Here is a 17,264-nt window from a genome sequence, read left to right on the forward strand (position 1 = left end):
CTTGTTTTTTCTGTCCTTTTAAAGAGCCAATATAAACTAAAGGTTTAGAACAACCCATTTTTTTCAGTTTTTTATTGAAAATTATGCAGGTCAATTTTACTAATATGCTCCAAGCTGAAAGCAAAAAACTGTCCAGATTAAAATCAATGAATAAACCAAAACCAGGTTTAGCAGATACAACAGCTACATGTGGAGTTCTTTCCTCAAAATAAATCAAATATTCTTCAGAAAGTTCTTCCCAGTTCTGTTGCAGAAGCTTCCATAAATGTGTGGTACCTTGAAGGTTGCTTGTCTTCCACTTCAGCTCATCCCAAACCTGCTCCATGGGGCTTCAGTCTGAAAACCTTGCTGGCCACTCCGTGTTTTCAAGCTTACAATCTTGTTCTGTTTCTGAAGGTAGTTCTGGAATAGCTTGGTCCGAGGTGAAACCCTGACCAGCTATGCGGATACCAGAGGGTACTGTAGGATGCCAAGGTAGCCGTTTTGGTTCAAGGTCCACTCTGTACAAGTCACCGACCCTGCATGCAATAAAACAGCTCCATCCTTTTGCCTACTGGACGACGTTCAGTTAATGAGTCCAACACCTTCTTCCAGTCATCAGCAGTCCAGCAGGCCTTTTTCCTTATTTTGACCATTATGGTTTTCTTCTAGCAACTCGAAGGGTCAAAGCTGCAGTGGAGACCTGCTCACGACGACCGCTAACAGGCAGCAGCCCATCAGGCAAGCTTGTCTTCTGGTTCTGTTGCTGCTCTGGATCTACCAGAAACTTCCTGTCAGTGTCCTGCAGTTTTCAGGGTGCCTTGTTAAGGTGAACCGGACTCGCTGACACCTCAACTTACTTCACAGCTTCTCCGTAGAAAGACTAAAATCTTTAAGTGTTATGGTCTGTTTGTATTCCTTTATTGCTTTTTTCCTGCTGTTTTTATAGAAACCATTCAGATACTGCTCCATGGTAACACAGAGGGACGTGTAAGTAATTAAGAGAAGTGAGGACACCTGTAGGAATTGGAAGAACCAACTTTCAAGATGTGATCTACCTTTATTGCTGCAGAACAGCTTTAAGTTTTAACCCCTTTTGTATAATTCTGAAATGAACATCATGTTCCAGTTTTGGGTACCCTTATCTTTGTTCCGCGTACTCGTCGTCTTCCGCTTATCCGAGACCGGGTCGCGGGGGCAGCAGACTCAGCAGAGACGCCCAGATGTCCCTCTCTCCAGACACCTCCTCCAGCAGGAGCCCAAGGCGTTTCCAGGCCAGCCGAGAGACGTAGTCCCTCCAGCGTGACCCCCTCCGGCCCTTGGCTGCGTCTAGAAATCCTGTCCATAAAAGTTATCAACAGGACCGGCGACAAAGGGCAGCCCTGCCGGAGTCCAACATGCACCGGGAACAGGTCCGACTTAGTGCCGGCAATGCGGACCAAACTCCTGCTCTGCTCGTACAGGGACCGGATGGCCCCTAATAAAGGGCCCCCCGATTCCATACTCCTGGAGCGCCCCCCACAGGGCATCACGAGGGACACAGTCGAATACTTTCTCCAGGTCCACAAAACACATGTGGCCCGGTTGGGCAAACTCCCATGAACCCTCGAGTACCCTGTAGAGGTTATAGAGCTGGTCCAGTGTTTCACGGCCGGGACGAAAACCACACTGTTCCTCCTGAAGCCGAGGTTCGACTATCGGCCGGACTCTCCTCTCCAATACCCTGGCGTAGGCCTTACCAGGGAGGCTGAGGAGTGTGATCCCCCTGTAGTTGGAACACACCCTCCGTGTGGTGGTCACCCTTCTTATGAAGGGTGACCACCACCCAGTCTGCCAGTCCAGAGGCACTGTCCCCGACCGCCACGCAATGTTGAAGAGACGTGTCAACCATGACAGCCCTACAACATCCAAAGATTTGAGGTACTCTGGGCGGATCTCATCCACCCCCGAAGCCTTGCCACCGTGGATCTTTGTTCCATTTCAAGCTATTCACTGGACTTCAATGCTTGAATTTCAATTAAAAACTGGGTAGATTCAGGTGTTCTAAGACTTCTGATGGGGAGTGGAAGTTCAGCATGAATTTATGGCCCATTTCTACAGAGGTCACCATTGAAATATGGAACCTGTAGAAATCAGAGACTGGATCAACAAAAGTGCAACAACTTATTGTTTGTTGTATGACACCATGAGCAAAACGTCTTGGTGGACTGTGCAGATACAAAAACAATAAATAATAATCATCACATTTTAACACAGAATATCACAATAATCTTTATTTTCTGCCATTTTCTTTTCAGTTAATAACATTTATCCAAAGATCTGAACCGGTCCACAAACTGGTGTGTGCTGACAATTTCGCCGTTGAAAGGTTTGGATAACGGTCTCTAGCTCAGTCCACTGGGATGGAGATCAGTAAAACAAATGTTAATTTGTGTTCAGGGCAAACAATCCCTGCATATTTTTAAACGCTGCCTCCTTTAAACTCTTAAATCAGTGAAGCAAAATGAGAGTAACCGCTGAAATCCCCAAAACGTCCCAGACTTTGTCCACGTCTCGAATCGTCCTGATCTCTGGCACTCTGGCAGGGCGTTTCCTGGTCCAAACAAAGTAGCGTTTGAACACCAGCAGTCCGTTTGGAGTAAAGGGAAAAACGTCTACTTGTTCAGATTCTCAAGTAGGATTTCAGCTCCTTTATTGTCCTTGATTCTGTGGAGCTCGGAGCTGATGGCCGTGAGCGCCTCCTTCACCTCTGCAGCCACGGACCTTTCACTGCTGTTCAGGAGGCTGCACCAAGAAAACACAAACATCAAAACAAGATTCGTGCAACGCCTTGAAAATGACCTGGAACTGGACTCCTTTTAGTCTTAAACTCCATGTTTGTCATAGGAATAAATGAATAAAAATCTGTAACACAATCCTGCTCCTGAAACGGACCTGCTTCATGTTTAGACCCATAAACGTTCCTAAGTTCTTCACCATCTGCTCCTCCTCCATGGGAAAGTGTGCATTTATCTATACTGGGCTTTAAAACATCATCAGTGACTGTTATGAAACATACTTCAAGCTGAAAGTTGGTAACTGGCCTGGAGTCACATTCTGACAAAGTTTTATTGAAGAGAAATTAAATATGTTCATTTTTCATGCAGGTCTTTCATTTACAGAAACACAGTCAAAGCATCGAGGCCTTTTCCCACCAGGATCCCTTCACATCAATCACCTGGACATGTTACTATGGCAACAATAACCGAGCAAAGAGCGCTGCTCATTTCAGCAGAAACTGGGCCTCAAACAAACAGCCACTGTGTGAAAACCGGATGACGACTTCCCTGCATTTTATCGTCAATAATTCATAAGTGTTTGCTAAATTATAAATGTACAGCTTAGTATTCTAAGTCATACAAATGTTTAATTTTACATGTTTGTGGAGTTTTTCCTACTCTTCTTTTAGGTTTTTGTCAGATTTGTCAAAATGAAACAAAGACTACAGGGGTTGGACAATGAAACTGAAACACCTGTCATTTTAGTGTGGGAGGTTTCATGGCTAAATTGGACCAGCCTGGTAGCCAGTCTTCATTGATTGCACATTGCACCAGTAAGAGCAGAGTGTGAAGGTTCAATTAGCAGGGTAAGAGCACAGTTTTGCTCAAAATATTGAAATGCACACAACATTATGGGTGACATACCAGAGTTCAAAAGAGAACAAACTCTCCTGTTTCCACCAGAACTGTCCGTCAGGAGCTCCACAGGGTCAATATACACGGCCGGGCTGCTATAGCCAAACCTTTGGTCACTCATGCCAATGCCAGACTTCGGTTTCAATGGTGCAAGGAGCGCAAATCTTGGGCTGTGGACAATGTGAAACATATATTGTTCTCTGATGAGTCCACCTTTACTGTTTTCTCCACATCCAGGAGAGTTACGGTGTGGAGAAGCCCCAAAGAAGCGTACCACCCAGACTGTTGCATGCCCAGAGTGAAGCATGGGGGTGGATCAGTGATGGTTTGGGCTGCCATATCATGGCATTCCCTTGGTCCAATACTTGTGCTAGATGGGCGCGTCACTGCCAAGGACTACCGAACCATTCTTGAGGACCATGTGCATCCAATGGTTCAAACATTGTATCCTGAAGGCGGTGCCGTGTATCAGGATGACAATGCACCAATACACACAGCAAGACTGGTGAAAGATTGGTTTGATGAACATGAAAGTGAAGTTGAACATCTCCCATGGCCTGCACAGTCACCAGATCTAAATATTATTGAGCCACTTTGGGGTGTTTTGGAGGAGCGAGTCAGGAAACGTTTTCCTCCACCAGTATCACGTAGTGACCTGGCCACTATCCTGCAAGAAGAATGGCTTAAAAATCCCTCTGACCACTGTGCAGGACTTGTATATGTCATTCCCAAGATGAATAGATGCTGTATTGGCCGTAAAAGGAGGTCCTACACCATACTAATAAATTATTGTGGTCTAAAACCAGGTGTTTCAGTTTCATTGTCCAACCTCTGTAGATTCAACGCTGAGGCTGGAAATGGAAGCTGATTTCTGGAATTCCTGATTTCCTAGCGGCACGAGACGTTTAACTGATCATAAAACATTTAAATCTTGCCAAGACCAAAAAACTCAATATAAGACAGAAAATAAGTCAGATTGTTGACAATATTTGCAGATATGAATCAGTTTGGGTGATTAAGCAGTTATTGGGGGAAGGATAATGTTGTGCTGCTCTACTTTCAGTTGACCAATCAACTGCTAGGGTTTATTAAATGTTGGCTAGTGGACTATTAGACAACAGCCAAAGCCTCACACAGGTAAACATCAATAGAGACTCATCTCCAGACTGAAAGACAGGACTATGAAAACAGTGGAAAAATGGTGAATTTGTGCCAGAATTAGCAGACGGGTTCCTTTGTTCTGGTCTCATTTCACCTGGTGCAGTTATCCTTTAAAAGTGGAAAAATCCCAAAGGACCTGATTATGGGGAGATGATGAAGACGATTGTTTGGAGCTACTGAAACCACATTAAGTGAAAGACAGGAATCAAACATGTTTCCCTTTATAAGAGCAGTGCAGTCTTAAAGGAAGCACAGCTGTTTCTATTCTGTTTTCAATGTAATCGCTGTGTTTTATGTTCTCAGAAATTCAATAAAAAAATTAAAGTAGGAAGATTTAAAAAGAGAAAGAAAAGTCCCACAAGGCAATAACTCTTCTATTATTAAATGCTGTCATAAAAACCTAAAACACCCATTTTCCAGACAGACACCGTTGAAACAATGAGTCTGACTATAAATCGCTGGAACTCAGTATGAAATGAGAAGGCTTTGCTAACCTGCAGAGCACCATGGCTCCTCTGTTGACCCTCACCCAGCTCTTCATGGTGTCTGTTCCCACCGTGTCCACCAGAATCCTGCTGAAGCGCTCTGTTGAGGACCCAGACAGGAAGGCATCAGCGAGGACACTGACAGAACGTATTGTTCAGCGCACGGAGCATTTCTTACCCTCCCTGCCGGCCTCGGCCAACGTGGCGTCCTGCTCTATGAGCCATTTCAGCACCAGGTGTCCTGCTGGGTGTTCGGCCATGTGAAGCTGCAGCACAGATCAGATGAAAGGTGTCAAAAAACAGAAACACTTTGGACTCCAGCCGTTGTTAATAAAAAACGGGCTGAATGAGTTTTTATTTTGCTCTGATTTTATGCTTGTTTTACATCAAACACTGTAGCTACAACAGATTGGCTGCTTTAAAGACTGACATCTTTGCTGAGCAGCTCAAGCTCAGTCCTACTGGATGGAGATGGTGTCTGAAAATCAATTTTCAAGTCTTCTCAAAGATTCACAGCTGAATTTAAGTCTGGACTTTGACTAGGCCATTCTAACACATGAATCTAGCCCATCCGTTGTACCTCTGGCTGTATATTCAGGGTGGTTGTCCTGCAGGAAGGTGAACCTCCACCCCAGTCTCAGGTCTCCTAACAGGTTTTCTTCCAGGATTATCCTGGATTTAGCTCCAACAACTCTGACCAGCTTCCCTGTCCCCACAGCATGATGCTGCCACTACTATTTCTTACAATGGGCACCGTTTTCCACCACCCAATGTTTTGCATGCAGGACAAAGTGTTCAATTTTCATCACATCTCAGCAGAAGACCTGATTCGACGTGTTTGCTGTGTCCTACTCCTGCTGATTTTCAAAGCAGATCCTGACCTGTCTTCTGTGTTTCTTTGGTCTTCATTATGGTCTTTGTTAATCAGGGTTCCAGCAAATTGTCCATTAGAAATATTTTTCCAGAATCAATTTTCAAGTTTCCTTCGTTTTTATGACCTTTTTGACCCATCACCCCAAAATCATCAAGTGCTGGAACTGGCTTCCTGTTCTGCAGTGAGGTAAACAGTCCAGAGTTGAGTTCCCACGTAAGGAAGGAAAGAAAACATGGAGGACACAGGGAAGCCAATAAAGAAAAGGACACAAGGAATGACACAAAGAGGGAAGGAAGGATACAAGGAGAAAATAAAAGCAGCAATGAAGCAAGGACACAAGGAAGACTAGAAAGAAAAGGATATAAGGAAAGAACGAAGGATTTAAAAAAGGAAGGAAGGACACAAGGAAAGAAAGATACTTGAGTGACAAGAACTCCAGACTTTCCAGGGCTGCATGAGAACCCTGTCTAAGGTTCTCCAACAAACATCTGAGGCCTTCAGAGAACTGCTGGATTTATCCTGAGTTTAAATCACACACGGACTCCGTTTGCGGATATAAATCAGTGAAGGTTGCCGTTATAATGGGACAAAGCATTGAAAGGTTCGTGGACTACAGCATAAACATGGGCCGGTTCTGGAGTAAAACTCAGCAAATAAGAAAGTCCAAAGTCCAAAGAAAATCTGTGGATCAAGTTTACAGAAATGTTTGGCAGCTTGGAAAGAAAACATGAAGATCTTGTAGTTTAATCTATGAGCTCTGATCGGTCCCTCTCACCTCCCCTTTGATTCCTCCCGGCACCAGCTCCTGATTGGCCAGCTGAGCCACGGCTGTCATGGCGGGCCTCAGGTCCCCGCAGGCGGACGCCAGGATGTCGCTGATGGTGACGCTGGTGGCTTTGTCCTTCACCATGGTGGCGGCGTTCTCACACAGATACTCCAACAGCGCCGGGGAGACGGCCTCCAGCAGCTCCCTCCGTCGGGTCGCCATGTCCTTTTTACTGATCAGAACCAGAACAGTTAGAGGTCTTTAGTTCTACAGGTCTAATTGCAGGACAGATCACTAAACTGGGACTGGGTTTCATGGTTTGACCTAATTTTACGGAACAAGTTTCAACCAGACTCAAAAGTGACCTTTTATTCTGAAATCTAACATTTATTCTGAAAAGGTCTGACTCATTGGTGCTGTTGGCCTGGATTTATTTCTAGCTACAATCCTGCTTCTCCAGATTTTCCATTGAAGGACAGCAGAGAACCTCAGGACTTCTGACCTGTTAGCGTTCCCGTCTCCTTGCTCCAACTCCTTGACGATCTCCGGCAGCATGTGGGCGGGGTCTCTGGGGCTCAGCAGGTACAGCAGGACCTTCTTACCGTGTTTGTTCCCGATGACCTCAGGCAGAGTGGACAGGATCTCCTGCACAGAGATGAGGGTTTTAGGTTTGTGAAAGCTCGAGATGTTCCTTTTAGAACCCCTTAAACCACACGTACTGAAAGAACCGCTTGCTTGACCAGCTTGGTGTCGTCCACACAGTCGAATATCGCCAGAAGAACCATGTGACCAAACTCCCCCTGTGGGAAGAAGATCAGTTGGTGATGTTGGACTGGTTGGAATGGTTTGATTGGATTAAAAGGAGCAACAATGAACTCACAGTGGCGAACTTCACCATGTAGGTCTTCATGGTTTTTATGATGACTTTTCTGTCCTGCAACACAAACAAGACAAACTTAAGGAGGAAACATGCTGAGAAGGTTCCTATTCAACCCATCAATCTGTTGAACACTGGTGGATGGAAGAAGATGGAAGAAGAGGCCCAAAGGTTTTCTTCAGTCCAATACTCATAAATCTACATATAGCAGCAGCAGCCAGAAGCAGGAGAGCTGCTCTGGAGGAGCATTCAGATGCGTTAACACAATGCCAAGATGGAAAGTCATGACTTCAGAGAAGCAACTGTTGCTACCCATCAATCTGGGAGGGTTAGAAGGCCATTTCTAAAGTGCCTGAAGTTTAGAAATGGTTGGAGAAGTTGCATCTAAATGAAGCACAAAACTTCCAGAACAATGCGTTTTGAACAGATGAGACCAAAGCAGAGATGTTTGGTGGTTGTGCTCACAGCGCTAAAAACAAACAGTAAGGCATGGTGGTGGAGGGTTGATGGCTGGGGTTTGTTCTGCAGCCACAGGACCCGGGCACCTTGCAGACACCGAGCAGACCATGAACTCCTCTGTTCACCAACATGTGATCATCAGAAAGTCATGATCATGTTTTCATGGTAAATAAATGGCTAACATGGGCCGATATATTCCGTCACTGAGTAACAATAAACTTTCTGCACAACATTTTCCCTCTTCAATAATAATAGAGGTTGTGAATATCTGAACCCACCTTTGCCGTGCCGTGCCACAGACAGCGCATGGCCACTCGAGCTCCGTCGTGAGTGTGAGCCATGTAGACGACCGCCTCCCTGATGGACTCGATCATCTCCTGGTCAGAGTCACAACAAACAGAGGATGTATGAGAGCCCAAGCCTACCCAATCAGTGCAGCAAGAACCCCTTGCAGCTCCACAGACGTATCTGAGCTGCAGGAAGACTGAGGCGCTCACCGATCTCTGCTTGTCGGGTGCCAACAGGAAGAAGTCCAGGAAGACTTTATGGACCACAGAATGCTTGATGACCTGTTCCCTGTCAGAGAGCAGCATCAGAAATGAGTTAGATTCCCACAGCATCGCGGTCCTGCTGCTTTTCAGTAGAGAAAACAAAATCCATGTTAATCTGCTTCGGCTCTCACTTCTGTGTCAGCGGTACGATGACCTGCTTCGTCTCATCCATGATGTTCTCCAGCTTCTCTGGGTTCTCCTTCACCACCTTCTCGATGGTGTTATGCTCCAACGACTGAACGAAGAAGGAGCAGAGAGAAGATCGTTGGGAACAGCTGCAGCTCCTCACTGACCACTGAGGGTGTGTGTGTGTGTGTGTGTGTGTGTGTGTGTGTGTGTGTGTGCTGACCTTGCAGATGGTGTAGGTGGGCCCGTACAGCTCGTCGATGATCATCAGCCTCTGAGCGAGCACGGCTTTGTCGTTGTAGGCGTACTCAACGATGGTCGAGGCGGCGGCGTGGCGGAGCATCTGACGAATGTGACCTTTGAACATCTGGATCACGGCGGCCACCAGCTCCTTGTTCCTGTACAGGAAGAACAACCAGAACATCAGGTCGGCTTTGGGTTTTTACTCTGCCGGAACCGGAGACGAGAGGAGACCGGTCTGACCCGACTCACCCATACATCAGCAGTTTCTTCACCACGTGCTTTCCGTACGAGGACTTGGACATGGCGAGAACGCCGTCTGCGAAGGACAGCAGACATGGACTGCAGATCAGTTATTTTATTCACAAAAACAGAACAGTGGCGAGTAAAACGTTGCAGCAGGGCAGGGGAGAGGGGCGGCGCCCACCTTTGAGCTCCTCAAACACCTCCCATCTCTGCTTCTGGTTTCCGAACTGGATGAAACACTGAAGAACTCGCACCGAGTCGTGAGCGAACGCCATCTGCAGGCAGAGGAGCGCGCTCTCATGAGAACCACATCATGAACCAAAGCAAAGAAGGAAAACCCCAGGCTGAGACGTGGCTGCAGTGGGAAACTCAGCGTTCCAACACATCTTAAAAGTTACACTTCATATGGAAAATATTTTAATCAAACTCCAGACTTTTTCCAGGCTGTGCAGAAACCCTGTTTGCAGAAAAACAAAAACTAACAGACCTGTTTCATCTTCCCACGGATCAGACCGTGAAGCTCCTTCATCAGTTTCTTCTTCTGCTCTTCGTCACATTTCTTCCTGTTGATCCAAACATCATCCGTCAGCCAGCAGGAAGCACAAGGACAAACTTTTGCTTCCTGTATGAGGACACTTTAATGGCCAACAGGACATTTCTGCCAGAGGTACCCAGAACTTTTTTCAGCCCCTGACATCTTTTCAAACAGATAAAGATTATATCAGGTGTTAAACAGAACCTTAAAGTGTTCATCTGTGAATGTTTCTCCTGGCTGAAGTTAAAGGAGCGAGGCAGCCACATTTCTCTGACCTTATTTACTATTGCAGACAGGTTAACTAATCGCTTCCCCCTAAACTCTTACCCAACAAGAATAGACCTCAGAGGAATCAAAAAACCTTCATGCCATCAAAGACTCAGAGTAAATAAGTCTACCAAGAAATCAGCCTGCTACTGTAATAAAAACAGGATAAAGAATTTCCTACCAGAACATGACAGAAAACTGATGCTTGTCTTTATTTTCAGTAGGATAGATCATTGTGATGGTATCTATACAGACAGCTGCTGCTACCAGAGTCCTGACAAACACCAGGAAAATGGATCAAAAAACCCACTAGTACCTAAATCAGCGCACCAGCTCCCAGTTTGTTCCTCGGGTCTTCAGAGACCAGCTTACCAGGATCAGGACTAAACCAAGAGGGTTTCTATGCTCCTCAGCTCTGGAACAAACTGCCTCAGAATAAGCTTTATTTGCCAAGTTAGTGCACACTAACGTTCCTGGACATCTAAAAAAAGTGTGGCAATTTTGAAAAAGTTCAATATTTTTGTCCCACATTCCAGAAAGTAAAACTCTGTTGATGATTCTGGCTCACTGAGAATAAAAACCCAAGATTCAGTGTCACAGAAAACTGGAATATTACATCAGATTAATCAAAATTGGACATTTTAAACAGAAATGTCAGGCTTCTGAAAAGTATGTTCACTTCTATGCTCTCAGTACCTGGTCTGGGCTCCTTTTGCATGAATTACTGCATCAATGCAGCGTGGCATGGAGGAGATCAGCCTGTGGTTCTGCTGAGGTATAATAAAGGCCCAGTTTGCTATGATAGAGGCTTTCAGATCATCTGCATAGTTGGTTCTGGTGTCTCATCTTCCTCTGGACATACTCGATAGGTTCTCTATAGGGTTCTGGTCAGCCCAGTTTGCTGGCCAATCAAACTCAGTAACACCATGGTCACTAAAGCAGCTTTTGGTACCTTTGGCAGAGTGGGCCGGTACCAAGTTTCCTGGAAAATTAAATCCGCATCTCCATAAAGCTTGTCAGTAGAAGGAGGAATGTAGTGCTCTAAAACGTCCTGGTAGATGCCTGCACTGGCTGTGGACCAGAACCAGCAGATGACTTGGTACCCCAAATCATCACTGACTGTGGAAACTTCACACTGGACTTCAAGCAACGTGGATTATTGGCTTCTCCACTCTTCCTCTAGATTCTGGGACCTTGATCTCCAAATGAAATGAATCACTTTTATCAAAGAGGATTTTGGACCACTGAGCAGCAGTCCAGTTCTGCTTCTCCTTAGCCCAAGTAAGGTGGTTGTAGCTCATGGATTGATCTGTGCGTAGTGGCTCCTGATGCTCTGACTCCACCCTCAGTCCACTCCTTGTGAAGCTCCCTTCAATTCTTAAATGGATTTTGCTTGACAATCCTCTCAAGGCTGTGCTGATCCCTGTTTCTCGTACACCTTCTCCTACAACACTTTTTCCTTCCTCTTAACTTTCTATGAATATGCTTGGACACAGCACTCTGTGAACAGCCAATGACCTATGATGGCTTCCCCTCCTTGTGAAGGGGGTCCATGACTGTCTTCTGGACATGTGTCCAGTCAGCAGTCTCCCCCATGATTGTGTCCCCTACTGAGCCAGACAAGGAGACCATTTGGAGGCTCAGGGAAACCTTTGCAGGTGTTAATTAGCTGATTAGGGTGTGACAGCATGAGTTTGCAATATTTACATTTTTCACAATATTTCAATTTTCTGAGTTGTACCTACAGTTTCTGTCCTCCTCAGCAGTGGAACCAACTGCCTGAAAACCTGAGATGTGCAAAAAACCGTTGGTTCCTTTGAATCAGGACTGAAGCTTACCCATAAAGGCCAAAGAGTGCTTTATCGCCTTTATCAGGCCGTAAATCTTTATTTGGTAAAATTCTGTAATGTTAATGTTTCTTTCTTTTTATTTGATCATGTTTTTATGCTTTTATGTGATGCTTCTTTTGTGTTTTCGATGTATGTTTTGCATGTTTTTCCCTGTAAAGCTCTTTAAATGTACCCTTAATAGAAAGGGGCTACACAACATAATGAGGAAAGTGTATTTCTGGTGCTCCACTCACTTTGCTGCAGGTGCACCTGAGTTTCACCACTGAGGTGCAAAAAAAGGATATTTCTAAGTTCCTGAAAGGTTCCTGAAACATTTTTAGCTCCTAGGAGAGGTCCCTGGGTTAAATACAGATTTAGAAGTTTTAGATGAAAATTTCAGACTGCAACTTTCGGATGTTCTCAGAAATACAGAACAAAGTTCCTCTCCTGTTTCTGCACTAAAAGAACTGTGTCCGATTGAAGTTCCAAGGACATTTTCTTACGTACTCTTGCACTGTGCAAAAGTCCCACTCTCCAAAGTCCGAAGAAAAACAGTGGAAGACCTTCAGAAGGCCTGGACATCTACTGATTATGAAACATTTAAAAGATTAGAAGAAGGTCTAGCTGCTTGGAGAGGAAATATAAAGAAATGAGAGACGGTTCTGTTTAGTGGGAACTTTTGGAATATGCAGGGATCCATATGTAGCAGTTCTGGCTTTACCTCCGGAGATTTCCCCACACTCCTTTGCACTGGCGGATGATGTCAAACATCTCCTTCCTCTCCATCTGCTGCCGGCTGTTCTTCAGCTCTTTCTTCTTCTGCAGTCTGTTCTTCTTCAGCTCTTCATCTGTTAGCTTCTTCTCGCCTCTCTTCCCCTTCTTGGCCAGCGGACCTGATCCCAGACACAAACACAATTATTCCAATTGTAATTTGTTTTAGTGTTGTGAAGCACTTTGTGATCTGTGTCTTGAGAGGTGCTATATAAATAAAATTGTACTTACTTACAACAAAAAGAGCTCACAAGAACGACATGTACCCACCTCTGCCATCTGCTGGCAGTTTCCTTTTCCCCTGTGGTCCTTTCCCAGCATTAGAGAAACCTAATTTTCTTCCTCCATCATTTGCTTTTCCTGGCCGGGTCTTTTTCTCTGTGTTCTTGTATGGCTTAAAGGGCTTTTTCCCACCAGGTTTCCCTCCAAATTTGGTCCCTGAGGAGTCTGGAACGAGTCGGCAAGTCCCTGATGAAGCCAGAGCGTAAGCATACAACTGCTGTTAATTTGTCACACGTCTTACCTTTTCCTTTGTATGTGAGCTGTTTTCCACCTTTGGAGAAAGGTTTTCCGGGTTTGGCTGCCATCCTGATGCGGTTTCCACAAAGATACTGAGAGGAAAACAGAGATCAGATGATCAGGCTCCCATAACAAAACTCAAACACCTGCAGGTTTACCAGTACTGTTTTCAACATCAGGCTGATTCCAACACTGGAAAGGGCTGTTTCACAGTTTTTGGTTTATAACCAGACTAAATCATTCAGCCCATGTTTGACTTCTGTAAATGTTTTAGTTTTAAAGCAGAACCTGGTCTACAGTGGTCTTAAAGGCAAAAACACCTTGAAATTATGTTTTTTTTTTTTGTTTTGTTTCAACAATATACAAAACGTCTAAAGTTTTCAGTCTGTCTTTAAATATTTTTTCTACCTTGGTCAAATTTCAATATGGAACCTGGAAATTTGGCTATTTGAATTCACAATTGAGACATACCAGTAAAACTCTTAAGGTGGTTGGAAATTCACAACTGCCTGAACCACAACATTTATTGTTTTCTAAATCTGGCGCCCCAATGTGGTCTTGGCAACTTCTGCTAACTGGTTATCAACAAAATATCTCCTGGATGTTATATAAACACGACGCTCTTCCCCAGCACTCCCCTACCAGCTGTGTGCTGATAGGACTATGGGGCTGATTGATAAAACCTCCACCTCTCTTCTCAAGGACAATGGCACTTCTATCAGTGTTGACAGTCTAATTCTTGCAAACACACTCAGACTTATATATTCACACCCTCAAGATTTATCCTTGCTAAATCTTTACTTATGTGTGTGTTGCTTACCCCTGCTGAGGGTTTTTGTATTATTTCAGACTCTATTCTCCTCAGAATAGAGTCTGAAATATGATTTTTTTTCTTATTATCTTACTTTACCTAAATGTGTGATTTCATTACATTTCATAGATTTTCAGATTAATGACCAGAGATTTTTAGATTTCTTAGAAGGATTGTATTACAACTATTTCATACCAGTGAAAGCCAAACATTATTAGTATTTAAAAAGTTTGGACTAAAAATGTCTTATACCAGTGACCCAGCTTCTCTACTTAGACTTCAATGAGCGCCTGTGACTGTTACTATTTGGATGATGGGACCACAACTGCCTCAACCCAGTGACCTCGAAGATTAATATTATCATTTTTCTTCTAGCACCGGATTAATTCTTACCTCAGAGGACTTAATGAACTAATTACCTCTATTAGAAAGATTGGATTAGAACCAGCTCTTACCAGTAAACTCCCAAGGATTATTAATGTCATTGGATTTGTTTTTCTGTATCATTGTAATGTTTTTCCTCATGTACAGCGCTTTGAGTGCAGCTGAAAAGCGCTTCATGAATAAACTTGACTTGGAACCACAGACCGCAAGAAAGATACGGATGGATGGATGACCAAACAGATAATGGACTGATGGATTTACAAATGGATGGACGTGCAAAAATAAGGATGGATAGATGGAGAAATAGATGAAAATAACATTAAACGGGATAGGTAATATAATCAGAAAATATAAATTTTTTCTATTCGCTGCTCTTTCTCAGTACAGGTCCTTCTCAAAATATTAGCATATTGTGATAAAGTTAATTATTTTCCATAATGTCATGATGAAAATTTAACATTCATATATTTTAGATTCATTGCACACTAACTGAAATATTTCAGGTCTTTTATTGTCTTAATACGGATGATTTTGGCATACAGCTCATGAAAACCCAAAATTCCTATCTCACAAAATTAGCATATTTCATTCGACCAATAAAAGAAAAGTGTTTTTAATACAAAAAACGTCAACCTTCAAATAATCATGTACAGTTATGCACTCAATACTTGGTCAGGAATCCTTTTGCAGAAATGACTGCTTCAATGCGGCGTGGCATGGAGGCAATCAGCCTGTGGCACTGCTGAGGTCTTATGGAGGCCCAGGATGCTTCGATAGCGGCCTTTAGCTCATCCAGAGTGTTGGGTCTTGAGTCTCTCAACGTTCTCTTCACAATATCCCACAGATTCTCTATGGGGTTCAGGTCAGGAGAGTTGGCAGGCCAATTGAGCACAGTGATACCATGGTCAGTAAACCATTTACCAGTGGTTTTGGCACTGTGAGCAGGTGCCAGGTCGTGCTGAAAAATGAAATCTTCATCTCCATAAAGCTTTTCAGCAGATGGAAGCATGAAGTGCTCCAAAATCTCCTGATAGCTAGCTGCATTGACCCTGCCCTTGATAAAACACAGTGGACCAACACCAGCAGCTGACACGGCACCCCAGACCATCACTGACTGTGGGTACTTGACACTGGACTTCTGGCATTTTGGCATTTCCTTCTCCCCAGTCTTCCTCCAGACTCTGGCACCTTGATTTCCGAATGACATGCAGAATTTGCTTTCATCCGAAAAAAGTACTTTGGACCACTGAGCAACAGTCCAGTGCTGCTTCTCTGTAGCCCAGGTCAGGCGCTTCTGCCGCTGTTTCTGGTTCAAAAGTGGCTTGACCTGGGGAATGCGGCACCTGTAGCCCATTTCCTGCACACGCCTGTGCACGGTGGCTCTGGATGTTTCTACTCCAGACTCAGTCCACTGCTTCCGCAGGTCCCCCAAGGTCTGGAATCGGCCCTTCTCCACAATCTTCCTCAGGGTCCGGTCACCTCTTCTCGTTGTGCAGCGTTTTCTGCCACACTTTTTCCTTCCCACAGACTTCCCACTGAGGTGCCTTGATACAGCACTCTGGGAACAGCCTATTCGTTCAGAAATGTCTTTCTGTTTCTTACCCTCTTGCTTGAGGGTGTCAATAGTGGCCTTCTGGACAGCAGTCAGGTCGGCAGTCTTACCCATGATTGGTGTTTTGAGTGATGAACCAGGCTGGGAGTTTTAAAGGCCTCAGGAATCTTTTGCAGGTGTTTAGAGTTAACTCGTTGATTCAGATGATTAGGTTCATAGCTCGTTTAGAGACCCTTTTAATGATATGCTAATTTTGTGAGATAGGAATTTTGGGTTTTCATGAGCTGTATGCCAAAATCATCCGTATTAAGACAATAAAAGACCTGAAATATTTCAGTTAGTGTGCAATGAATCTAAAATATATGAATGTTAAATTTTCATCATGACATTATGGAAAATAATTAACTTTATCACAATATGCTAATATTTTGAGAAGGACCTGTACTTCCAAACCTAGAAAATTCCGAAATAAGGTTCCAGACAGAGTAGGAACCACGGAGACCTGGTCAAAAGTGCTCCTGACTATAAAAAAAAAAAGAAAAACAACGTTTCCATTTATGTTGAAAAATCCACTGTTTTCAGAGTTTCTTAAACCTATTCTGACGTTAATTCCACCACAGAACAGGAAACATTTACGTTTTAAAAAAACACACAGAACCCAAAACCATGTTTGGATGTGTATCAACAGATCAAATGAAGCCAAGGAGACAAAACGTTAAACATACTGGAGTCTGTGAAAGTGTCGTGAGATAAATATCGAAGTAAATGTCGGAATAAGTGGCGTTCATGTGCAGGAATCTACGGTAAACATCAACACTTTAAATAAAACCGTTTCCTGTAATCCCATCTGTTTGTTTCCCCGCTCTTTAACCGCCAGCGGGAAAACAGAAGACTCTTTATTGTTCATTTTAAAGGAATTTTGGAGGAAAACTTACAGTTCAGCTGAAAGGCACGTTGCTCCAACTCCTTCCCATGCGTTTTGTTGTCGTACCGGTTTACGACACAGCCGTAAGTCATCTATAGTTGCCGCAAATCAGGTTTGCGTTTACAAAAATGTGACAGAAGCTTCTCTTCTGCATCTTTATATATTTTTACCCTTCATTGTCCTAAAATGGGCCCAGATAACGTTAAATGTGCCTAAAACACCGGTCCTGTACA

At 44.0% G+C, this 17,264-nt stretch overlaps 1 protein-coding gene across 1 annotated transcript; it reads right to left on the reverse strand.

Moving 5' to 3' along the window:
- Nucleotides 1-2,237: 2,237 nt before the first annotated feature.
- Nucleotides 2,238-17,169, reverse strand: pum3 (pumilio RNA-binding family member 3). The gene is made up of 18 exons (XM_047371692.1): nucleotides 17,042-17,169; nucleotides 13,364-13,451; nucleotides 13,111-13,287; nucleotides 12,791-12,962; nucleotides 9,926-10,001; nucleotides 9,620-9,713; nucleotides 9,445-9,511; nucleotides 9,176-9,350; nucleotides 8,958-9,061; nucleotides 8,773-8,851; nucleotides 8,554-8,652; nucleotides 7,820-7,873; nucleotides 7,659-7,739; nucleotides 7,442-7,584; nucleotides 6,949-7,171; nucleotides 5,478-5,565; nucleotides 5,309-5,399; nucleotides 2,238-2,763 (listed from the first exon to the last, which is right to left on the reverse strand). Exons 2-18 carry the CDS (start codon nucleotides 13,425-13,427, stop codon nucleotides 2,634-2,636), a joined length of 1,917 nt encoding a protein of 638 aa, XP_047227648.1. The 5' UTR covers nucleotides 13,428-13,451; nucleotides 17,042-17,169; the 3' UTR covers nucleotides 2,238-2,633.
- Between the last annotated feature and the right edge of the window lie 95 nt (nucleotides 17,170-17,264).

This window comes from Girardinichthys multiradiatus, chromosome 8 (assembly GCF_021462225.1).
Source record: "Girardinichthys multiradiatus isolate DD_20200921_A chromosome 8, DD_fGirMul_XY1, whole genome shotgun sequence".
Classification (NCBI taxonomy): domain Eukaryota; kingdom Metazoa; phylum Chordata; class Actinopteri; order Cyprinodontiformes; family Goodeidae; genus Girardinichthys; species Girardinichthys multiradiatus.